This window comes from Falco peregrinus, chromosome 2 (assembly GCF_023634155.1).
Source record: "Falco peregrinus isolate bFalPer1 chromosome 2, bFalPer1.pri, whole genome shotgun sequence".
Lineage (NCBI taxonomy): Eukaryota > Metazoa > Chordata > Aves > Falconiformes > Falconidae > Falco > Falco peregrinus.
This window is the reverse complement of record NC_073722.1, coordinates 4,349,523-4,374,783: the sequence shown is the minus strand read 5'-3', so window position 1 is coordinate 4,374,783 and position 25,261 is coordinate 4,349,523. Positions and strand designations below refer to the sequence as shown.

The 25,261-nt window shown below is 42.9% G+C and overlaps 1 protein-coding gene across 5 annotated transcripts in view; it reads right to left on the bottom strand.

The window, feature by feature from the left end:
- The window catches only part of STOX2 (storkhead box 2), a 149,190-nt gene that overhangs the window by 65,369 nt on the left and 58,560 nt on the right, over positions 1–25,261 (bottom strand). Inside the window, exon 1 of one of the 5 annotated variants that reach the window (XM_005230829.4) lies at positions 10,910–12,270. The exons of 3 other annotated variants lie outside the window; for them this stretch is intronic. In XM_005230829.4, the coding sequence (XP_005230886.3) occupies positions 10,910–11,075 (166 nt within the window). In that variant the 5' untranslated portion in view covers positions 11,076–12,270. Of the gene's footprint in view, positions 1–10,909; positions 12,271–25,261 lie in introns of those variants that run through there. One more of the 5 variants, XM_055795832.1, reaches the window with a different exon arrangement.

The following is a 25,261-nucleotide window of genomic DNA, read 5'->3' as shown; positions in this document are numbered from 1 at the left end:
AAGTGCAAGCTACAGTGAAACACTTCATTTTACTCCAGTGTATTTCTTGCAGATGTGAAAAAGGGAAAGGGATAACTTATGAAAAGCTGAGTGTACTGTACTGCTGCGTGCTTCTTGCTCTATTTAGAACAATCAGCACTGGGATGAAAACTGAATGAGATTATCATCTGGTAAGCAGAAAAAACTGTATCAATTATTAGCCTTTGAAATGAGCTCAGAGACATGCAACTGAAGGAGCAATGGTCCTGATTTAAATCCAGTGAGTTAAATGACTCAAAGTGAAATCTAAAGGCAAGCTGGGGAAATGTACTTCTCACAGCCAGGATGCAAGAACACAAGCCTGCTCTGGCAGAACAGCAACTCTGCCCACGATTCCTCTTTTTGTTCACTGCCATCACACCCACCCCTTGTTTCTGGTAAGCCTGCCCCAGTTTCTCTAGCTCTCCAATCTATGGCCCTTATTCAAAGGCAGACTTCAATTACAAGGGAGCATTACTCAGCAGTACATTACACAGCTATGCCCTCCTCAGCTTTTCCAATTCCCCGACACAGGCAAAGAATATGTGCAAGGAAGATGGGTAAATGCATCATTCAGGGAAGCAGCACTGCTGGGAGTTAAGTTTTCCCACCTCAACAGCCAACAAAATATTTGTGCGTTTTTCCCACTGAAGGACAGAATCGGACCCTTGGGGACATGGCATGCCTTCTCACATATAGTCATTAACAAGCATGCAGAGAGCACAGGTTTGCAACATACAAAATCTAATACACTTATATAAACTATGCTTTACTGTGCTGCACAGGGCAATACAGCTGACCATGCGTCTGATGAAAAGTTATCGCACGTGGCTCTAAAATAAACAGTACCTTACTGAGCTATTCACCCTCTTGTGAAAAGAGGTAGTTAAGAATGTGAGGTTTTAAATGAAGTTTCTAAAAGATGCCTTAATTTTATATTCACGGTTACTGAGGAATATGTCTGCAATTAAAATAATTATACAGACTGAACCCAAGATTGACTCAAAGGAAAATGCTTTGTGATTTTAGAAAAAAAAATAAAAAATCTGCAAAATGTTTCTTCTAGAGATGGCTATATCTCTTTCCAGAGAAATTCTAAAAAATTGTTCAGAAACTGAGACTTCATTAGAACTGACTGGAAAAATATGAAGAAAATCAGTTTTTGCTTCCGTGTTCCGTGAAAATATTCTAAAGAGATTCATTCTTATGCAGATATATTATGGTATATCATATCTCATGCAAATATAATTTCAAGATTTCACTCCTGAAATTCAATACCTATGGAAGGACACTTGTCCCATACAGAAGCCCGAATGATTTTCGCTGAGCCCTTGCCTCACAGTATTTTCATACAACAATCCTATTGATTAAGTGTATATGTATATACCACTCTTCATAATTTCACTAAGATTTTTCATAATTCCCATCACAAACCAATATAACATGTACGACTGTAAAACATCTGTAACTAATGGGCAAGAAAGTAACTACATGCATCCACAACGAAAGCAGAGACTGAAGACCTATTAACATATCACAAACCTATAAATATTCCCCCAAAATGCATTTCTTTTGTTCATAATTTTGGACTGGCCTAGTGTAAAGGGAGGGAGTCAGCACATGGACAAACAAAACAACAGCAAGCTGTGCTGCTCCCACCCGTGATCCTGTCCCTGCATCAGTAAACCTGTCCTGAAGTTGACGCCAGAGGCTGAGGGACCACTTGGGCCTTGGGTGAACTTTCCATGGCCGGTGGTATCTGCCCTCCATCTCTCAGAAGAGATGTCCTGCAGACATGCCCAGTTTACACAGGGGGGTTGCAGCTGCTTCAAACTTCAGCGTTAAAGCCAATAAACCTTTTCCTCTGAAGTTTTTGTTCCCTGTACTCACCCAGCCAACCATGCAGCATTTGCACCTAGAAGTACAACAAACCTTAAGAAAACCTTGTAAAAAATACTTCCTTTTCATCCTGTTTAAAAAAATATTTAGTTTAAGGCTTACATGTAGTAAAACAAGGTCACTGTATGATCCAAGAATGTAAATTCTCAGGGGAGCAGAATTTAAACATCCTATGAAAATGAAGAATGGTACTTTGCTCTAAAACACTGTGAAAATTTAAGAGACGAAGTTCAGAACCACAACGAAATTTAGTACCTCATCTTTACTGCCTTATAAGATAAATGGTCCCATTTATGGCATTTCAAATGTTATCACACATGGTCAGAAGTTCATCTTCTGAAACTAGGTCACAGGTCATCAACAGGAAATTCATAGGAAATTATGGAGGAAATGAAAAGAACACAAATGGGCAAGAGAACTAGTTTATATAATCTAGGTTCTCCCAGCACAGCTTCCTGCGTTATGATGAACTCAGCTTTCATACCAAACTTTGCCTTTTCTACATTAATTATTTCTGAATTGTCTATTATACTCTTTGGGCCTCAAAACACTGAGCTCAAATTCACTACAAAGGGCCATTCTTTTTTTTTTTTTCTTTGAACAATACAGCTGTGAAAGAAAATAGTAACTGGAAAAGGTATTTTGAGATCACTAAATGCAGATTTCTACTTGCTATCAGCACCTCAAAAACAAGTGTGCGAGATGCTTCATGGACATGCATACCACACTGAGAACAGTACCCAGCTTCAGGAAGAGATTCTCACATTGCTTCAGTTCCTGCATCCCCACCAGATGACAGTGGCCACAAGTCTCTTCTAGCCTAATGTTAGGCATACTTTTCAAAATAAAACCCCTAGTCAATAAAACATAAGGAAGAGAGAGGGGTACAGTTCATCTAGGCAATCTGAACAATTTTGTAAAGAAAATCCCCTAAACAGAAGCGGTTACTGCTTTATCGTTCCAGCTGAAAACTAAAGCATGCAATGTACTACCTAGCCACTGATACCTCTAACGGACCACAGAGAAACAAAAGTCAGGAGTAACTTTACAAGACAGATACAAAATTAAAGACTTGCAAGATGCCTCTGCTGTCTCTCTTCTTGATACTTTCATTAAATAAAAAGACCTCGTATAAATACAATCAACTTCTCATTCATTCTTTTTCATAATACCCAAAATGCATGTGCAAGACATAGGCCACTCACACCCTCAAGAATCATAGGTCCACGCAAAAGTCCACAAATTAAAAGACTTTCTCAACGAAATTGTTCATCCTTCCTCTTATCTTCTGCTTTCATACCTTATCGGATCCAGTAAAACCCACTGAGATCTGTTTTTTCAACAAAACTTGAAATTTTGAATAAATCGTGCATTTGTAGCTATGTCCTGCAGATAGCATTTCCCACTGAAGTAACAAGAACTACTCCTACCTACACTTTACAAATCATAGGAATCACACCATCTACAATTTGAAGAAAACCAAAACTATCTCTGGGTTGCGATGAGTTGGTTGACAAGGCAGAAGTGGTAACATTGAACAACAATCATTCCACATCATTTACTGCTGGTATTATCAACAGCCTTTCCTTTTCAGCTTGCAGGAATGCAAGATGAAAAATTCTGATGAACACCATGGCATCCAAAGGTTGATCTGGATGCAGGATTTGACTTGCAGAATGAGGGTTGCTCTGTTCACACTGAATACACCTATTTTTGAATGTTCATTGTGACCCACTGTTACCATTTTAAGCCCAGGGTTAAGAAAGGACCTTTTTTGTAACTGCAGAAACAGTTAAAAGTTCCCAAGAACACAAAGATGACCACTGACACAACACCTCTCCACTCCTGACTTTCAAACCCAGTGAAAAGGCAGACTTGCTATGCTTTTTATAATGAATTCAACCCTGCTGAAAATCAAGTTTTCTTGTTTCGGTTACCTTTTGCAAACCACTTAAAAGCTGCCAATAGAGCCCAGGGCTCTGTCTAAACTAGACTGTTCAACCCACTCCATCATGCTGCATGCACAAATATGCTTCCTGTAAAGCCAGGTCTTCCTTTTTTCTTTTTTCTTTCCCTTCTCCTCTACTGTCTATTTGAGCAAGATAATTCCAGCACCTGTATGTCGTCCAAGAGTGAGATACCAAACAGCATCAGTGGAGCAGCCAACTCAATACATGTGCTGAAAAAAAAGCAAGCCAGTAGCTATAAACAACCTTCATACCCCCAACCCCTTGCCCCATAGCTACAGGCAGTCCCTTGGGAGCAACAAATGCTGGTTTGGGAGTTTTGCAGCTTCAGTATTCAAGCACCTTCCGGTTTCCATGGGCCTTGACACCAGAAATTATTTCAAGGACAAGTACAGAAGCACAGAGTTTCCTGGACTCCTAGAGTAGCTTTTAAACCGTGTTTCTGCTTCCTATCCTCATATTTAATCTACCTAAAAAAAAAAAAGACCTATAACTGAAAGCGCCAAGTTCAGGCATCCAGATCTCAGTTTCAATGGTTACTATTACTCTTCCTTTTTCTGGTGAAAAAGAAAACCAACAGTTCAGCAGAATTGCATGAAGTATTCATTAGGTACTTCTTACAAAGGGCAACCCATATTTCTAGGCTCAGATTTACATCTACTCCACCAAAATCATCAAATACCTGGTTTTAATTTAATGGTAGCTTTATCATTTGAAATAATGTAATGTATCATGCTTTTCAAGGAAAAAAACCCACAGTTAATATTGCATTATTTAGCAATTCCTACACAAGTTCTAAATTAGCTGACAATTTTTGGTCACGGCTTTAATACTGTCTGGCCTCTTCCAACCAGACAAAAAGCACACTGAAGAGGAACCAAGAGTCATTGTATCTGAATGTTTTTTTCAGCACTGCTGTACTTGAATCATGGCCCAGCGTTTAGGTGATAGAATGCTGATTCGGTTTTAATGCTGTTCACAGAGATATTCTACAACCTGCTATGGGTTATGAAGCAGAGTCATACTAAAGAAGCTCCCCAGAACACTGAAAAGCACGCCCCAATTTTTGGAGGACTTCACAATGTGCGTAGCAAAACAGCATCTTTTTAGTCCTCATACCTAATTTTACTCATGCCTCTTTTAAACTGTGCAAAGAATGTTACAAAGACGGTAGTTTACTCTGGGATGAACAATCCTGCATACAAATGAAGGCCTATTGTTGCTCACAACTGAGCAGGTCACCAGGCTAAACCAAGGTGATCTGCAAAATCCTCACATTTCAGCCTCCTCCAACAAGTAATGCATTCTGTAAAGATGTGGCTGCTATTCAATTCCAAAATGGCAAGATATTCAACACCCTTCGAGTTTATCAAATGTTGCCAACAGAGTATAACTTCCATACCTGTGAAAGACTGGGAGCTATTTGTGAGGAATCAGTACTGTGCTTGTTCCGAACCCCTGCTCGCCTACTCGTGAAAGAGGAGCTTCCTGTATCTTCAGTAAGCTATCACGATGCCTAGTGCGTGTATAAAAATTTACTTCAATCACTTTTTGATTACTGAGAAACACACCTAGAAACGTATTCAGATTCAGACTGACACCTCTGTGTAAACACCAGTGAGATTATACCCTTTGGTGCCCTGATCCTGGAGCACCTCCGTGCACCCCAGTCTGGCTGAAGGTCCAAGCAAACCAGCAGAGAGAACATGGGGACTTTGAATGCAAGTAACAACAGAGGCTGGGAAGGAAAAATTACCTGAAACTTAGCCCTGCAGGGACGGGTGCTTTGAACTGAGATAGAAACATGAACAGGTCTAGGTAAGATAGGCACACACACAGACTTCTGTTCCTTTCTTAGATTCATTCCTCTTTGATTTTTCTTCTAATGTCATGAACAAAAAAAGCGGCCAGGAAGAACAGGTACTCAAATGCAGCCTGGTCAGCTGAATGCACAAGTAGTACACGTGACACTGTCCGCAGCTTGGTCTAAAAATGAAGTCACGGATATGCAGAAAATATCTCCATACCTGGTGAGAAAGGGCCAGGCATGGAGACACTGGCCTAACACGCAGGCATGGGCACACACTGTATGTGAATTAACACCAGACACGCAATCACATGAGTGAAAACCAGCGTTCCACAGAACGAGGAGAAAGAAGATTGTCTGTTGTGTTCTTTTAGGCAAGAAACCAAGGAAGGAAACCGAAATGAGCTAGAAACTGTGCAAAATGACTGGTCTGTGAACTTGGACCAAGTTTGCGGTCTGAAGACAAGAGTACATTTAGACCCACACCCCAGATCAGGTCACAGTTCAAGTTCCTATTTCTCTGTCAAGGTGAAGTGGATGCTGCAGAGGCCAAAAGGAGCAGGAAGACACAGCCAGCCCAGAAGCAGCTTCCCAAGCAACAAAGCAAGCACAGCCCCTGAAGTAACTGAACAGAATGACCCAGCTGGGGTTCACCAGGTCAGAACAGGCTGAAGCAAAGGAGATGGAGCAGGAGCCAAGTGGCAAAGCTCGCCCTGCTAGCCACTGACACCTGTACGCTTCGTTTTTACTGTCCCACTAATGGGTCTGGTCTCAGACAGCCTAAACTACTCAGAATTCAGGGAAGCGAAGAGATCGCATTACTGTTAAGCAGATGAATTGGAAGGTGTTTAATACCACACTGAAAGAAAAAGCAGGTGATACAATACTGATTATTCCATTAAATATTAATTACAATACAGCTACTTTCAAGCTAGAATATATTCCTTTAGACAACAGAATGGTCAGGAGAACTGAACAAGCTTCAAGGCTTTGTGTGTATCTGAAATTTTTCAACTACGTTAAACTGAGTTCTTCAGTTCATACACGGCTATCTGCAAATACTAAGAGTTAGAGGTTCAAGCTTAAAAAAAAAAAAAATACTCAGGACTCAGATTTGCTCAAATGACTCCCAAGATCCTTCTTACTGGCTCCCTTACAAGGAGGCTAAAGAAGCAGTCCTAGACCTTCCATCAAACACCCTTGAAACAGAGAATGAAGATATGTCTTCCTCCTAGAAATTTTAATTTGCACACAGATACCATCAGCGGATAGTGGTGTTAAATACTTCTCTCCTTTCCCTTCTGCTTCAACTTGGTAATCAACCTCCAGTAACAGCGCAACACTGAGACTGATTTCTACCCTTCAACTTCAGAGCACTGAAACCTCTGCAAGGAAATTTTATAGCCAAGAACAACAACGTAATTGCAAAGTTTTCATAAGGTAATCTTCAAATAAGCATGCTCTGAATTGGTTTTTACCATTGTAGAAAGCTCTTCAGACACTGCTTCATGCTGCCTGTGCTAGCCTGTTACCCTACACCACCCCCATCTCAACCTGAAACACCACCTCCAACACCAAGATCTTCAATTGAAGTAGCTCAAGAAAGGCTGCAGAAAAAAAATTATTTCTTTCCAGAACTCTAGTCAGTTCTGGTAACTTTTAATGGCTGGGTCAACCACAGGGTGCAGTTCCTCTCCCCACTAAAACAAAATCCAGGATTTGCCTTTGTTATTTAGGAGAGAAAAAAAGCAAAAAGCTTCCAGCATTTCAAAAGCTATACGTATTATTTCGTGCGACTGCTTGAAGCCCTCCTAAGTTTCACCAAGTTTTATCCTGCTTGGCAGTTTCATACGATTCCTTTATTTTCCCTTGAAATAAACAGCAATCGATCAAAAACTTTGAGTGTATTCCCCCTTTTTCAATAATGTGTATGGCTTTTATTGGATTCAAACTTCTCAACATCTCTTTTCACACAAGGTCAAAACTCTACATTGTTGTAGTTTTCTTTTTCAGTGTTTTTTCTCCAAGTCAGTCCTCCACTGGGAAATTAATATTCCGCATGAACAATGAACTCCTCGCATGGCCTTTGAACCTAGTGGTTGCTAGGAGGCCTAAAGAAACCCTGGAGTACAGCCAATTTAATAGCAAGTATCAAGAGATTATTCAGCAGTAAAAATGTGTGATTTTCTAAATTCCCTGCTTTTTTTCCTTCTTACTTCCATCTCCCTTCATCTGTCAAACAATCTTTAAATTTCAGATGAACTGCATCTGCATCAATTTTCTGTAATTATGGGCAGTTTGTTCCCCAAGTACTGAAAACATCACTGCCAGCCACCAATGCTGCTTCTAATCAAGCAAGTACCAAACTGGTCCTTACTCAGTTTTACTGAAAGGGCTGCTTAAAATCAGGAGTGCTTCACCACTCTAGCATGAGGTTCGCACTTCCATTATACACATGGTTCTGCTTAGAGACTGTATTTCCCCCCCCAAAAAAACCACCATGGCATTGACTGCAACACCATTGCTCAGTATTTCTCTGTGCTGAAAAAAATACATACACAATTCTCCATGCCCCATCCAGGCAAACGTAAACATTTCAGGCTTTTTAACATCTTACTGAAGGCCATCCGACTGTCTGCGTTTTCATATTTTCCTAAGCAGAGTAACTGAGGCAAAGAAACCCAGGGTTTCTTTCCCACCCTCTACCCCCATCCCAAACAATGCAGCGTTTAATTAAAAGAGAACCACAACAATGGTAATGGTGATGAGGTTAAATGGTTGGATAAACAGAATGCAGCCCTCTGAAAAGCCCATGTGTTCGGGACCCTTTCTCCCCTGCAACATTCTGGGTGACAAAGAATGTATTTGTATTCCTGATCCCCACAACTTTTATGCCAGAGGACTTCCTATAGATTTTCTGCGAGGAAGAGACTTTCCTTCAAATAGTGAGAAGTGTTTCGATACAGTAGCCATTCCTCCCAAAACTACTACTTGGAAAGGCAGCGGACAACGATCCTTTAAAAATAAATGAATGTGGAAACTTATCCATCAAGAAAGAACAACTGCATTGCCAGCTAAAAGCCTACTAAGTTGTTGGTGGTGGGTTTGTTTTGTTTTTAAACAAAACAACAACAAACAATTGCCGATTTTAATTTTCAATGTATTCTTCCCCCAACAACTTTAGCAAATTACTCAAACTAAACATGACATCTGTCCTCCTTCTCCAGTTGTTGCAATTGAAATCCATGCACTGTATATTTATAAACATGGGATTCAGGGGGTCTGGAGATTACTTTAGAACATTTATAGCAGATTACAAATTTATGCCCGCCCCCACTCCCCCCACCCCCAGCCAAGGACACAGGTATCTGCCAACAAATGGAGGGTGACACATCTGATTCTGCAGATCGCTGGTGTCTGACCGTCTGGTTGGATTGTACCAGTCTTGCCAAGATAAAGCTTTTACAGAGCCAGACTGCTTCCCTGAAGAATTAAAACCAAGCAAAAATCCACACTGCCTGGCACAAAATGCTCATGTGAGCTCCTTCTCTTTTAAATACACGCTTCCACACTGAAAGAAAGAAAGGCCTCGAAGTACAGACTTCAACAGAACTGACCCAGCATATCTTAACAGTGGGAATATCAGGATGTTCACGCAGAACAACGATCTTCACGGTATGGCCAGATTTGGCTTTCCAGCTGCTTTCAGGTTCTGCAGCAGCAACAAAACAAAACAGCCCCTCCACCACCACCACCATTCTCCTCTTCTTCAGCTGTTCAAGTATAAATTATCCTTGTCATTTCCTCTCGGTATGCGGCTTCCCAGGAAAGGGAAAAATCAGAGCAGCTATTGCCAAAATAGCACAATATTCTTACACAGGTGGATTTTTCAATAAAATGCGTATTATTTCCCTTGTGCTCGGGCATTAAAGAAAGAACAGTCACAAGACATTTTTAAAACATGAGAAACCAATCCTGACTAAAGAGATGTGTTTATTAGAGTCAGAGATAGGAAAGTGTGCATATAACTGACAACAACAATCTTTGGCTCAACCTTTGCAGCAGAAACGGGGGGGACAGGGCACAGGCTGAAAATGTTTTCAGTAATGCATAATAAACTCCTTTAAAGGAGGAAAAAAAGGGAGAAAACAAAGGTATCTGCCTACTCAACCTAAAATGAGCCTCAGAGGGAAAACGTGCCTTCATGATAAACTGGAATTTGCCATCATAGTAACAAAACGTTATGTCCAATCATCACAATAAGCAGGCAGCAGAACAACAAAGGAGGTTTCCAGGATTTTCTGCCCTCAGCCCCCTCCCCATCAGCATCTTTCCAAGTCTTCTTTCGGGCGTTTATGAAATGTCTAAATTCCAAGGCCATTAAGATGATTCCAGGATGGAGCAGCTTCCATTAAACAGCATTGAGGCTTTCCGAAATCACACCAGCACTCTGTTGAAGGCCAAGCCTCTTCCCGATGCCTGCCTTTCCCTGTGCCGTTTTTTGTTTTGTTTGCGCTCCCTCTTTCCCGTGCACAAACATGTTGGTGCAGTGTCCGTTATTTCCCTACAGCCTCCCTTGAAAGCAATCAACAAACGAGTACACATGCACATGTGTGTTTCCCCCACATACGCAGGTCTGGTCTCCTACACCTCAAATGCAAATGTGTTTACAGTCATTTTCACCAAAGTGTTCTTTGCCTTTACAGAAACATGCAGCTGAAACCTGGAGAGCCTGTAACAAGGCAAGAGTATCTGCAATCACAGGTGACCCCTTTCCTTTCCAAAATGGAAAAGCACAAAAACCCGATGAGTTAACTAGTTAACTACATTTAAAGGGGAACGTGTGGGGCAGCTGTAAATATCCAACACATGCTTTTACACACAAAAGGAGCAAAGGGCTCCATGCTCTGTGCACCCAGTCATCTTTATCTGCCCTTCCACGACAGATGCAACCGTTTCTCTCATACATTTATTTCACTCAACTAATAGATTTTAAACACCATATTGCGAAGGCCCCGCTGTGAATCTTGCAGAGGTACAAAATGGTGGATGTATGCTTTTTTTTTTTTTTTTTTTTTTTTTGCATTATGCATAACAACTTAGGCTCCCAGTCGCAGGCTCCCCTCCGTACCCACCGCCACAGCCTTCCCGGGCAGATGCACATCCCGCACCAGCCTCCCAATAAAGCTCTCTCGCATAGACAAATTATGTTACAAACCTGATGTCATGTATCCCCGTGATGCCTGGGAAATAAAAGCTGGTGGGAAGTGTTTGTGCAGCCGGTAGTCCTTCTCGCTGCGGGACCTCATGCGGTCTGAGGCCCGGTCGGAGAAGTCGGAGCTAGGCCAGGCCCGCCGCAAGGTCGTACTCCGCGTCTTCTTCATCCTGAGGATGCCCGAGCCTAGTCCTCCCAGCGCAGCATGGGTCAGGCCTTGCGGCTCGCCGGGTGTGCGCTGCCGGGCATCAGCCTAGCGCGGGTACCGCCGGGGCGCAACCTGCGCGCATCCCGCCGCTCCCTCTTCTAGGGCGCCAGCCGCAGGTCCCTTCCTTTTTTTTTTTTTTTCCCCTCGAATGATCCAATTTTACACACGTCCCACAATGCATTACACTTCATTTGCAATCGGTCCGGCTTACAGCTCCCAGACTTGCGTGGAGGAAAGGCACGTTATGTGGCTTCTCGGGCAAAAAAAAAAACCAAAAAAACACACAAGGAGGGGGGGGGAAGGGGGGTGGAGGGGGGGATGGGGATGAGAGATGTGCAGCGTGGGAGCTCGGGGGTCCCGAACAACGGCCCGATTCAGCCCGGCCGTGCTTAGCCAACTGTGAGCCGCCACACAAAAGGCCCAAACAAACGAGGAAAACCCCGCGGCCGCCGGCTGCGACCCCGACCGCGGCGCGCCCGGCGCTGGGGAGGCGGCGGCAGCTCCCGGCGCGGCGGGAGGAGCGGCGGGAGGAGGAGGAGGAGGAGGAGGACGAGGAGGCGGAGAGGAGCAGGAGGGAGGGCCCGCAGGCGCCTCTCCCGGCCGCGGGACCGGCGGAAGCAACCGCGACGCCCCCCCCCCCCCCCCCCCCCGCCACCGCCGCCGCCCCCCTCAGGCCCGCGGCGCCCGGGCGGCCGGCAGCGCCCCGCGGCCCCCGGCAGCGTCACGCCCCGCCATGGCCGACCCCGACCCCCGCCCGCCTGTCCCCGGGGCTGGACCGCCGCCGGCTCCGCGCTAGGGGCGGCCGGCGCGGGGGGCGAGGCCACCGGGGAGGCCACTAAACGCACCGCCCGCCCTCCGCCCCGCCGCTGCTGGAGCGCCGGCCGCCGCGCCGCCGCCCGGGCTCATGCTAGTCCCGGCGCGGCCTGCGGGTCCCGCCGAGCCCCGCGCTCCCCCGTGCGGCGCCGGCCGGGGCTCGGGCCGGCTGGCAGGCACCCGCGCCCAAAGCCCCGTGCACCGCGGGGGGGCCGGCCTCCTCCCGCACCCGCTCCCGCTCCGCCTCCTTCCCGTCCGTCCGTCCCGGCGGTGGCTCCTGCGGGGCCGGGGGAGGCGGGCGGAGCGCAGCGCCGGGCACCCCGCACCGCCGGGCTCCGGGCGCCGCCCGCGGCAGCCAATGGGGAGGGGGCGGCGGCGCGCGCGCCCCGAGCGGCGGGAAGCAGCGGAAGGGCATGGCGGGCAGGGCCCTCTCCCCTGGCCTCTGCGCCTTGCCCTCCTCTGGCATCGCTCCCGGCCCGGGCAACCTCGGGGAGAACGGATACAGCGGAGGGGAAGGCGCCGGGAAAGATCTGTGTCCCCGGGGCAGCCCCGCGTGGAGCCGGCAGGGCTCACCCACACATTCCCCCCTCAGCGATGTTGCCTGCCTTGTCCCCCCTCCACCGCTTCCCAGCCCTCCCCCGGAGGGCCTGGTCAGCCGCACCACCACGTTACAAAACCGCTGTGCCCCTCAAGGCTATCCAGGGTGGCCAGTCTGCCCGCCTTGCTGGTGGGAAGGGGGTCGCCCACGCTCTCGGCCTGGCAGCGTGTGTGCCTGCGCCCAAGGCGCCATCTTGAACTAGGCCAGGCCACCGGGCGAGCAGGGTTTTACCAGCTCCCGTTAACCAAAACGGAGCAAAGGGACACGGTTCTTCCTCCGTGAGACGGCTCTGAGCATGCTTGACATTGACGGTGCCAGTGTTAACCAGTGTCACATTTCTAAGAGCATGGAAAATTGGAGGACTTTAATTTTGTCAGTAATTGCAGATTTTCAGTAGTGGTGAAGCAGTAGAAGAATGACTATCCATGAACGAACTGAGCATCAAAGCCTGCAGACCTCGAGACATTACCCCTTTGCTGCCTTGCTGCACAGCCCTCACTTAATCCTTTCAGTGCCCACCTCAGCTCGCCCGGCCGTACTACTGTGGGCAGAACACTGACCAAAGAATCGTCCAGGGTTTCATGTCCAGCCATCCCTTCCACATGAGTAGAAATTACGTGAATGAAACCCAGTAAGAACACTGAAAATTAAGCGCTATGGGGTCCTTTCTCATTCAGTCTCATCTCCTTCCAACTGTATGAAAAGCCATCAGGAATGACATGTTTCCATTGATACTTTGTATACTGGTAGCAACATGAAAAAGTAACATGAGCAAAAAAAATAGCCTAGAGCTCCTCTGATAAAAATATATTTTCCATCATGCAACTTACTCATCTAGAAATTTACTCCTCAACCTACGCCAGGCTTATAATAGAGCATGTTTTCACCCTCAGACCAGAAAAACCGTAAGGAGAACTTCTAGAATCGTTCAGCTTTTCTCATCAAAGGCTGAGGTTGAGATAGATTGGTTAGCGCTACCTAGCTAAGTCAAATGTGAAAATCCTACCCTTTTTATCAGATGTAAAAGCAAATAAAATTCTACCCAGGAGCGTAAGCTCTCATTCTACTCTCTGAAAGCTGAATGAACAATCGCTGTGCATTTCCAGCTTTCAAGAAGTGGTTGAATACAGCTGGCCAGATAACTTCAACCTACGGCTGAACTAAGCTCAACCTTTCTCCTAGTCTAGACACAGCCCTAGATATCAATCTGTTCCATTAAAAAAGACATGAGACAAGAGACAAATAGGAATAAGCAATGAGGAGGAAAAATGAGGTCAAGCAGTAGAAAGACAGAACAAAGCGAGGGGGGGACGGGGGGGACAACAAACAAGACCACAGTGATCCTTACGCTGGCTTTCTGCATAATTGTTTCCAACTAAAAATATCTGAGTCTACTTTCAGAGCTATTCTACCAAGTATCAAATCAGAAACTAGGGGACAGCTCTGCAGCTGTCAGATAAAGCACACATATCCCAATTCTTTCTGAGCAATTTGCTGTGCACTAATGAATCAGTGAGGGTGCACAGAAGTCTTTCAAGTAGTTTTAATTGATTTGATTTCTACACTTGCAGGAATTGTCATGAAAGTAATACAGTACATACAACTAACACATGGTAGCTTCTACTTATTCGCCTGTAGGAATCAGACTGGGTCGTACTTTTGGGCACAAATAATAGGAAGCATTTTCATTGTGTGATAATTTTAAGCAAATAATAATTTGCTCCTACAACTATGAAAAGTTATTTTCATATTAAAATGGGGGGAGGGGGGAATGAGAGGAATAAGCAATTCATCTACTAAGGTCAACTTTCCCTTCCCAAATGTGGGGAATATATTTACTATTATATATTATATATAATATATTAATATATAGTGTGTATATATATTTTTCCAAAAAATTGGAAAAATACCAATTTTTATCATTTGGTATTTAAATGTGGGGAGATTCATTTAAAAGCAACTTTGGAGGCCTCCTCTCAGTACTGAGGTCAGCTAGAATTCCTTGTATTCAGTCTCCCCACAGTTCTCTTGTTCGGTTTCAGCTTAAAGTTTTCTGACATAGTATCTGAAAGAGTTCTTCTCTTTGAAGTGAGGAATTCAGAGCAAGTTTACTCCTGCTCTTGCATTGTTTGAAGTCGAGTGTTGTTACTGGGGTGAATCAAATATATAATTAAAAACCAAGTTTAAGTTTTAGTTGTTTTCTTTGGAAAAAGAGCTAGAACAGTGAGTGTAATTGATGTTTTTGCTTCGGTGGCCAAACTGAAATAAAATAATTTTCTTCATGTGAACTGAAAGCTACAATTTGAGGGTTTAAAAAAACCCAACAAATTCACAACATTTTATTCCTAGACATTTTAAATTTTTTTTTTATTATTATTATTTTTAATAAAAGAAAACAAATGTCTGGATTCATACGGCTATGTTAGAGCAGGGTGGGGAAAGAAGAGTTTCCAGCTACAAATGGCTGTCCTGCTTAGTGAATAACAGTACAATACCCTTATAAGCACAGTCTGAAATAAATAAAAATATGCTGTTTAATCTGACAATTCCAACAGGAGTGGGGAGGACCAATTTTCTTTGGCTGAAACCACTAGGAAGTTCTGTTTTAATTTACAAATATTTTCGCTTACCTGTTACACACTGGTAAAGTTTTGCCTAACTGCAAAAAGAAATATGCAAACAGTCAGACAGAGCTTGCCAGGAATAAGGAAAAATACTTCTTCCAAGCAGGAATGGAATTGATGGGACTCTAATCACTTGCTATTGATGATGAAGAGGAAAGGGAGATGGTTTCAATACCTTTTACCTTTTATTTATTCACCCCCAGCTTTTGTTTGTTTGTTTTACTAAAGGAAAGCATTGATTTCAGAAGCTTTTTTGCTGAGAATCGGATAAGGCATTTATTTTTATCATTTGGTATTTAAAGTTCAACAGGTACCATCTCTTTCTGGAACTACTAGAGGGAGACATGAGGCTTGGATGGATATACCATAGAGATGTTTGAGAAAAAAGCCTGAACTAAACCAAAAATAGGCATCCTGCCTCCATCTTAACCTAAAAATTTCTTATAAGGAATTGGCAACATAATAGTAGCCATTTCAAAGGCGCTGATTTAACAATATGCATTTCAAAAAAGCAGCTTAGGTACCTCTAAGACATTACAAAGGATTCTTATGTGTTCAAGCTTTCAGTCACAACCCTGCTTCAGTCCAAATTCATAGGGAGCCTGAAGGCTTTTGGAGAAGCAATTAAAAATCTTAGCTTCTGAAAACCTTCTGTGTTATCTATCAAAAAGTGAGAGAACAAATATTACTAAGGGTATCTATTGCATTTGATCTTCATACACACTCACTTATTAGTTGCTAAGCAGGTCTGTTCCCATTTTATAGATGGAAAATGGCAAAAAGTACATAACTGGCCCGGAAGAGTATAGGAAATCAAAACAAATACAATGTTAAAAGTCAAGGGTCCCAGCTTCCATTTCATAGACTTATTTTTCCTCAATTGGGAAATAATAATTACATAGCAGAGTACAATATGGTGAATTGTATATGTATATATATATTTTTTTTTTTCTCTGCATGTGTGTGTGCTTATGCACGTGTGCATATATGGTAATTGCTCTCATGTAATGTGGTATTTCAGGTTTCAGTTGGGGCTACTTCTTTTTTCCTCCCCCCGACAAACAAGTTTCCATAGGGGAGAGCAGCAGGCTACAGTAGCCTAGTGGTCTGGTGTTACCGCCTCCGCTTGACTGGCCTGCATGAGGTTTACAAACAAAATAAGCATGTAAGTCAAATACTAAAATAAAAAGGGGAAAATAATAGGACACACAAGGAGGAAAGCAATCCCCCTCTTCGCTTAGACAAGCTACACGTCTAAAATCATTGTCTCTCAAACTATGCATTCAAAGCCTGGGTTCTCTCCTGCACTGGCACTACCTTGCCTGTTGCACATTGCTAACTGGCTGCCTTGCAGGGAGGAAATTAAAAGGGCTTCACTTTATTACTGTCAGCTGAGCTGGTGTCTGACAAGCACCCAGCACCACCAGAAGAACAGCACAAAGCCTTGTGGCATTACTCTCTGCAGGTCTATGGTAAGGGTCCTTTCCAGGTCCCCAGCTTAAGAAACGAAGACTACAAATAGTGTTGGTATTAGTGGGACACAGGGGAGACTTTGTCCTTACAAAGGTCACAGTTTCCGGCAGCCAGGTAAAATAAGGAGCATTTTGTCATTTGTCAACAAGGGCATTTTGTGGCCTATGAAAACAAAACCATCAAATTCTGTAACTTTTTAAAAGGTGGAGATAGGATGCTGCAAGATGCCGGGAAGGAAATGGAGGGCCTATGAAAGTGGGAGAGGAAGAACAAAAACGAATAAATAGAAAATATAGGGGAGAAAGCCTGTAGTACAAGTAGTTGAAAAGCAGTAAAGCAAAGGAGGGGTAAGAAAGTTGAGTGTAGGAAGGGGTGGAAAAAATATAACTAAGAATTTGGGGAAAACCACCAAACTCTGGTATAACATCACAGGCCTTGGCAATAGATGGTTTTGTTAGATCTACAGCCCTGCATAATAGCCTTCCTTTGAAAACACTTTACCTGCATTTCTAATACTAATAAATCCACAAGGGGAGAAAATTGCCCACTGCATAAACTCACCACTTTCATGTGTGGATTCTTGTGTGTCTGTATTAACAAGTCTGCAGAACTCAGACTCTAATAGAGATGGTTTTGTGCAATCCCTTACAGGTTAAGGAGGTCTGGCAAAAGGCTGCAACTGTCCTTGGCTGGAGGAAGCAGCAGTTTTCCCTCCCAGGTATTTGTAATCAATATACTGGTGAGAACAAACCAGAAAACTCATGATGCAGCACATCCTCTTTCACCTTAGACTTCGGACACACACTATTGATTTGTTGTCTCTCGCTAGTACTTGTTGTTACTCAAATATGCAAGAGAAGCCAAGTACTTGTAATCTATGATTGTGGTCCAGGTCACAAAATAAAGCAGCCTGTCTTGATGGATCCGGCAAAGGCAGGCATGGGTGGCCTTCCAAAGGAAGGAAGAGACGGCAAGGGGAAAGTTGGGCTTTCTCCGACAACCCTCTCTCCTTGGAGAGACCATTTGGGAAACTCCACCAAAATGAGAAAGAAAAAATCCCAAGGGCAAAGGTGTAAGTGAAAAAAACTCCAAATATAAAAAAAAAGGAAAGTGTTTCAGAGCTTATCACAAGCAAGTCTTCAGTCTAACTCTAACTCCAGAACGCTATCAAGTTGTGTTATACTATGGTAGTAACCCTGACTTAATTACAGCACCTCTTAAACCAGTTTCGGATCATATTTCTCTCACTGTTGTGCTCTGGGAATGCGTGATGACAGGAATGCAGTACTGCTGCTGCACACATGCTGTAGCTCACTGATTCATTTTTCTGTGTGCTGGTTTATGCGCTGTGGTATTTATTTTAACTTGCATGACTTTTAAGAAAAACCTGTCTCTGTTATGAGAAGAAAAGCTGCCCTGTTTTGTTTTCATGCCAGACTTGATTGCATTTGTGTTTCCTCTGCACGAAAGACAATTGATGCAGAAGGGTTTAAATCTGGGTACCCAAGACTACCTGAAAATATACCAGTGTACCAAAAGGAGCACAGGCTGTAGGACACAGCCTTTGCTGTGATGCACGCTTTTCCTCTCCTATTATCACTGGCTCAAAGCTGATTAGTTAAAACGGATGGAAGCTCAGCTTGTAACTCCTCGGTGTACAAAACTAACTGGAGAGGCAGGCAAGCCGTGAATCCTGCACCGATTTTCCCACAGTCAAGTATTTATTAAACCTCTCCATATAATAGAATTCAAAACCTTGGAGAAGTGGAGTTACAGCAACTCAGTTCTTTCACTGGCTGCTCTTCCAAAGGATATAGGAGTGAAAGATGTGCCAAAAATGTTGGCCTCAGCTTTCTTGTTTTCCACTGGTGTCACATATCATTAGTACCCTGGTATTTAAGTAACGTACTGATATATGGGGGCCAGCTGGACTGTGAGTTAGAAAGACAGCCTATCCTTCTGCTTTGGGAGTTGAAAAAAATAGAGAGCAAGAAGCAAGTAGGCAACGCAGATCCCACCAGCAGTAAAAGCCATTACAGATTATGTTTTTAAAGACTAATTCACATGTCTCTGTGTCTCTTCCCGTTCCTCGACAGAGCCTGTGTTTCTGCTTTATGCTCGTGTAACACCTCACAAGATTGTGAAGATGGCACCAAGCACCAGCCAGCCTTGGGCTCTGGTGAAGCTCCTGGCTGCCACAGTAACACAAACAACAAGCAGATTCTGCATGTCAGGTAGGTACCGTTCAAGGAAAAATCCATTGAGAAAGAAGAGAAAGCCCTTGGCTACAGCAAGTAGGCACTGTTTTGCATGTTGCATGGCTATTATTTATCAGGATATTAGTTTTAAACTCTAAATTCTTGTCTAGAAGAATTACTTGCCATACACAAAACTAAACAAAGCACCGCAGGCATGCTTGCAAAAGGGACAACGAACATATTTGATAGGCAGTCCTAAAAACCGAAGCAGCATACCAAGGGAACTAAATCCCTGCAGCTGCTGTAACTCCACAGAGCATTTGCTGAACAGCCCAGTACTAAGTTGCCTCTCAAAATTCTTGCTTATACAGCTGGGCAATATAGTGAATATATTTTATAGATGAATATATATAGCATGTATAACAGGCAGAGATCTTAAAAACCTTAGAAAAGTTGGGAGGCCTGAAAATAGGCTACTCCACCCTTTGTAAACAACCTCTTGTCATGAATTTACTTCCATATGTGCAATGGAGCTCTGCCTATATTAAATAAGCTTTCAAAATAGTGGTTTAGCACTGGAAATATATGGTTCCCACCCATCAGTTTGAAAAGAATGCAAGCAAGAGACAAACCCAAGAGTGAAAAAGCACTGATTCATCACCTGACAGAAAAGTAATTCAATTACTTCTTGGATATTTTATTAAAGTCTTGGATTCAGAAGCTGTCTCACTGGCATATGCTAGTATTTGGGCAGGAAAAACTCTAGAGAGGAGTCATAAACACAGATAGAAACTAGGTGACTCAACACATGCCTGACCCAAAGGCTTCTGGAAAACCAATGCAAAACTACCAGCCTGCATGTTCTCTGGACCAGACTGCAGCATTGCAGTCAGTTTGTTCCCATGAAAGTGGTACTCTTTAGGCACCGGTTTTCAGTGGGACCCTGGAGCTTCTCTGGTCTCTTCTGATGCTGCATTAGTGCCTGTCGGACTGGGACAGCCACCCTGCCTATTTCTGGTTACCACAGTTTGTTGCCACCCTCTGCTTGGCTTTTGAAGCTTTGACATTACCCACCTGTGTTCACCCAGAGACAATTTCCCATTGCCCTGTTCAGATGCAGGTTTATGCAGGCACCACTTGCACTTGCCTCTCTGTAGAAGCTGTTCTGAGCACTTCTCCTGAGTGCAGAGATTTTTGTATTCTAGTAGAGGAATAAGAAAAAAACATTTTATAGCACTGGGTCTTGAACTTCTCCCATCACCTTGTAAACAAGTTAAATTCTTCAGCAGGGGACTAGTCCAACAAAATAATTGTTGTCTTACTAAGTGACACCCTGCATAACAGTGCAACCTAGTAAAGCAAATGTATTAACCACAGGGAGCTCTACCACTTTTTTCTATATAACCTTCTATATTACTGACTGGGTGTTCGTTGCTTTGTTATTAATTTGTTTTTAAATACAAAGAGGGACTTAAATCCAGCAGAGTGCTGTTACCTCCCAGATTTTCTGAAGGTCAGTGCAAGATCTTTAAATCCTCTGTGGAGCTAAGCAGAAGGGAGCAGCACCCAAAGATTCACATTAGCAAAATGTTTCTAACATAACGAGTGTCACACTGGATATAAGAGCAGTCTCTGGTGTGAATTTTTCAACCTGTAACTTTCCTACCAGAGTCAAGGCTGAGAACAAGTGAAACATGTAGATGTTATGAAGAAAACCATCCCTTATTGTAAAGGAATATCATTGCAATAGCCCAATTGAAGTAGTGAAATTAAGTAAACAAAAATAAAATTAGAAAAATAAAGAAAAATAATATCTCTCTAGTCCTGAAAAGCATACTCCTGACTTTCACCATGGAAGTGTACTTACATCCTTTAAAGCAGATGGCACTGGCACAGGATAAGGTTTCTTTCAAAATGCTTTTTATATTATAATGCATTTTTTAAGGCACAGAAAACGATTTATACGTAATATTTCTGGAAATCTAAAAAGATCTTTTTCAAGAGAAGCAAACATCTTAAGTGAGACGATTTACATGAAAGTGAAAATTCCCAGCATTAGAATTCTATTTGAAAGAATCATGTACAAAATGAAGAGCTAGAAAGTCTTTAGTCTTCATTAAAACTGATCACTATTGAGCTGAACTCAATACCTACACAAGCCAACTGTAGTAAATCTTATTAGCTATGGTGCTCATCTCAGAAACTCTTGCAAGGAGTCACCATGTTCCCATACATAAAAATTCCAAGTGCTCTTTACCCCCAGCTATTCCAGGAATCAACAAATACTCAGGACAGACATTTCTTGGTTCTAACAGAAAGTAAAAGAAAATCCGTATACAAGTGCTCAGTGACTTGCCTTTGTTCTTTTTCTTGATGGGGGAGATGTTTGGTAACCTTTCCATCTCTCAGACAGTGTAAGGTAGATGAGACAATCTGCCTTCAAAACTGGCAGATTTCAGATTTGTCAGAGCATGATGCTAGTGCCAAATTGTTTTTGTCTTCCTTCCTCTCCAAAGATGGATCTTACTATTATCCCTGCTGATGGAACCACGACAAAATAAACACAGACATCCAGGTCTGAAACAATGATAGACTATCTGAGAAGGCATTTAAGTGCCCTCAGTTGTCCAAGGAGTAAAAAGTTATAAAAACAGGTACTTCTTTTTATTGCCCACATCCCCGTGTCATTGCTGTGGTACATAAGAAAACACAAACCCTAAGGGTTTCTACCCACCACATAGTAATTACTGAAATAACAAAGAATTGGAAAAAAGTATTTCCAAAGCCTGATGCTATTACTGAGCTGCCAATGAAAAAACTCTCACTAACACCCCTTAAGTCTGTCCTCCTGCACTCCTAATCTGAACACAAAAGGCTGGGTTTAAACACCCCCCCCACCCCCCACCCTGAGATTAAAACCGCCTGCAGTTTTCAGCTTCAGGCCAGCAATGACAATACTTTAAATCCTTGGCTACAAGCTTCATGAAGACACAGCCTACAGACAGTCCCCCCAAAGTTCTTTGAAATGTTAAATACAAAGCAGGAGGAGGTCATAAAGGAAATAATATTCCTTATAAAAGGAATGGATATCATATGCAGGCTTTTCAAATACATTTCTCTGTTGCTTTGCTTTCAGCCACCATATTCTCAATTCTGCTTTGTCTGAAGCTTTTGAAATAAAATTCGGGAATAAAATGAAACACACAAATTAGTGCTGTGAACAGCTGCCAATATTTGTTACCTTTTAGCTCTCATAAATCTCTCTGATGTATATTGTATTCTACTTCTTATCTGGAGAGACTAATTATTTACTTAATAAATGGTCCTACAGCAATTATCAAAAACCCAGCCACTTAAAAGTAACATATAGGTTTTATTGCATAATCTCCTGTAGCATCTGCCCAATTGTTTCAGTAGAAGCCAGTGTGGTTCCCTGCTGCACTGGAAATCCAGCTATCTTTCTGCCAAGAGCCCCCCAGTGCACATAAAAGGAACAAGGATTGAGACCTGTTTTATCCCCTCTTATCCCATAAATGAACAAGCCTTTTCTCCACTGCAATTTTTTTCAACAAATACAGGTAATTACACAGGAGGATGGGATTTTCAAGGTAGGTTTAAAAAAAAAAAACAAGGAGGGGGGGAAAAATCAGATTAGCATACCAGCTTTGCCAAGAAGTACTGTCAGCTTAAACTATGAGCAAGTTGCTTGCAGGGTAGGGGAGCAGGCAAACACAACGGTGCCCTGCCACTGACATAGGCGCCAATTGGAAGTGATGAGCTTTGTGGTTCAAAACTGTTGGTAGGTGGTCAAGTTTTCCTGTCCATTTGCATTCCCCTGGAGGCAAGCAGGGTGGTAGGAGTTTTATTTTTGGCCCCTGCCCCACCCTAAACACTCAATGCCTCTCCTTCCTCATTTGCATATCTTATACTCAACAAAAAATGAGTATTACACTCATTTTGAAGACCTTGTGTTTGGTTTGCTCACCTTGTAAGGTCTTGTGAGCCCAGTCTATACCAGCTTCTGGCTAGATGCTACCCCAGACATCCATAGAAACATCCCTGTCCAGATTCACAGATTGTGTAGTTGAGGAGGAACGTAACCGGTTGCCACAGTGATGTCCCCAGTCTGAAAAACCTTTGGACTTCAGTCTCATGAAAGGTACCAAGAGTTAAAACCCCCTTTAATTAGATGAAGTGGTTAATGGAAGCAAGCGCTCCAGCCAGCAGCAAATGTGTGGTTTAAATCACTGGTGATCCTGGCGAACTGGGCTACTGCAGTTTGAAGGTATTCAAGCTGTTTAATATAATATTTGCAAATTAGTGCAGCCCAGCCCACAGAAACTGCCACTGCTGTGACTACGTGCATGTTTGACAAGCTGTTGTCCTCTTTTTCTAGATATAAGCATATTATTGGGGTACCTTCACAGGAGGGAAAGCTTGTTCACAGAAATATTCCAGCTACAGAAAAGGACTGAAAGGTTATAGCAAGCTCAGGAACATCACATGCTTTTGGCAAGGTGAGATGGAGGAGGATGAAAGGCAAAGGAGGGTAAGCAGAAGAGTTATTGTTCCTTGATTAAACAAGCACAGAAACTATGATTACAGATCACAGACATCTTTTATAACATGCCAAACTAGCACACAGAAGAACATGCCTCGAAAATTCGGTCGCACAGGCAGTATTGGCTCTCCATGGTTTGAAAGAAGACGGGGGTCTTCTGGAATAAAGGCCCTGCCCCAACACCCTGGCTTTAGGCCAGTGACGTGGTACAGAGCCTTTGAAGTACGCTGGAGAACAGGCACTGCCAGACATAGCCCCGGCAGACAAAAATGCTCCTCATATTCAGTCCTCGCTCTTCATGGCAGGGAATCAACGGAAGGATACGCAGTGATCTCTGCCAGTCTGTGGGACTCCTTACCCCTCTAAAACAAGCAAGAACAAACTCCGGGTAGTTGTAACCTGCACCTAGGCTTCAGCAAAGTGTGCAGCTAAGAAAGTGTCCCTAGAGGAACCCTGGTAAGTAGGTAGGTTATTGTTAGAGGAGATCAGATCCACAGAATTTCCTAGGAGTCAGAAGCAATGATTCACGGACACAGTTCAGGCTTGCCTTGACTCACGCTGCTTGCAACAGCAACCACAGTCAGCTTGGTTTGTCCAAGAGAAAAAAAACCAACCTCAGTATGGACAAAACTAGTAGTAGTCTCTGTCCTCAGCTAAAGTAACCAACCACCCATTAATTGCAAAAGAATGTTAATGACTCAATATTAATTTTTTAACAAAATCACATATTTCTGATGGGTAAGACTTCTTGTAAACTTTAATGAGACATATACCGCTAACATTATAAAAGTGTGATATTTTTTTCATAACTGTATGCTGTCAACAACTCATTTAAATATTTTATTCTACTTCTTCTTTCAATGTAACCAGTCAGAGAAGTTTCCAAGACATTTTACTTTTTCCTTATTTAAAGAAAAAAACCCCAAACCAAACAAGAACACCGATCTCTGGGCACATGACTACAGTAACACAGATTACCCTTTTAGCCAATTGAGATGTTGAGTAGGCCACTTCAAAAGTGGTAAGATTGTGATTCAGAGAACAGGTTCCTATTTAACTGCACCACTTCAGAAAACTGCATTCTCCCTGATTGCTACGCCTTGAAAATCAGTGCTAAGCTTGGTGATTTCAGAACAAACAGACATGGCTAGAAACACAAATTTCGCCATATCCATCTTCTAATAACAATATTCCACCACCCCTGCAACAATGAGGTAAGAAACTCAAACCTTCTATCTCATAAAATAATGTTTAAGAAAAGAGACCTGAGCTTACCAGCTGTAGGAAAATTCAGTGGTCAAAACCAAGAACAAATTCAGAAAATGTTCAGACTATCTTTGGCCTCTCAAAGAAAAAAAAGGTGACAATACGCATCCCTAATGAAAAGAACTGCACGAGTCCTTTCCAAAACAGGGTGCATAGCTTTGAATTCTGTTACAGAGATGTATGCAGCAATGTGAATACAAACTACTACAGGTACTACAAGCAGGAACATCTCCCAAGTGATGGAGGCAAGTTATCGGGTACTGAATGCTCCGAAAGAAACTTACACTTGCCCATGTTTGAACCTATACCTGCACGAGCTAGGGTTCACATTCACTGAAAAGGGTAATTACTGGGTTTAGATTAAAAATAAGTAACACCAGTAACAAAACAGTTATTCTGACAAACTGGATAAATCATGTTCATAATTCATGCATGAGTTCACGTTTGCTTGACTTTTTTGGAAGCCAAATTTTTCTTGGGTATCATGATTTTCATGGTCAGAAACAAAACATAATCACCCATCATTCCCAGGGATGAATGTGACAACTGAATTATCTGAAAATGGCAAGCTGAAGCTCTCTGTGATACATTTTTTTATCTGAAAAGCAGGCGAG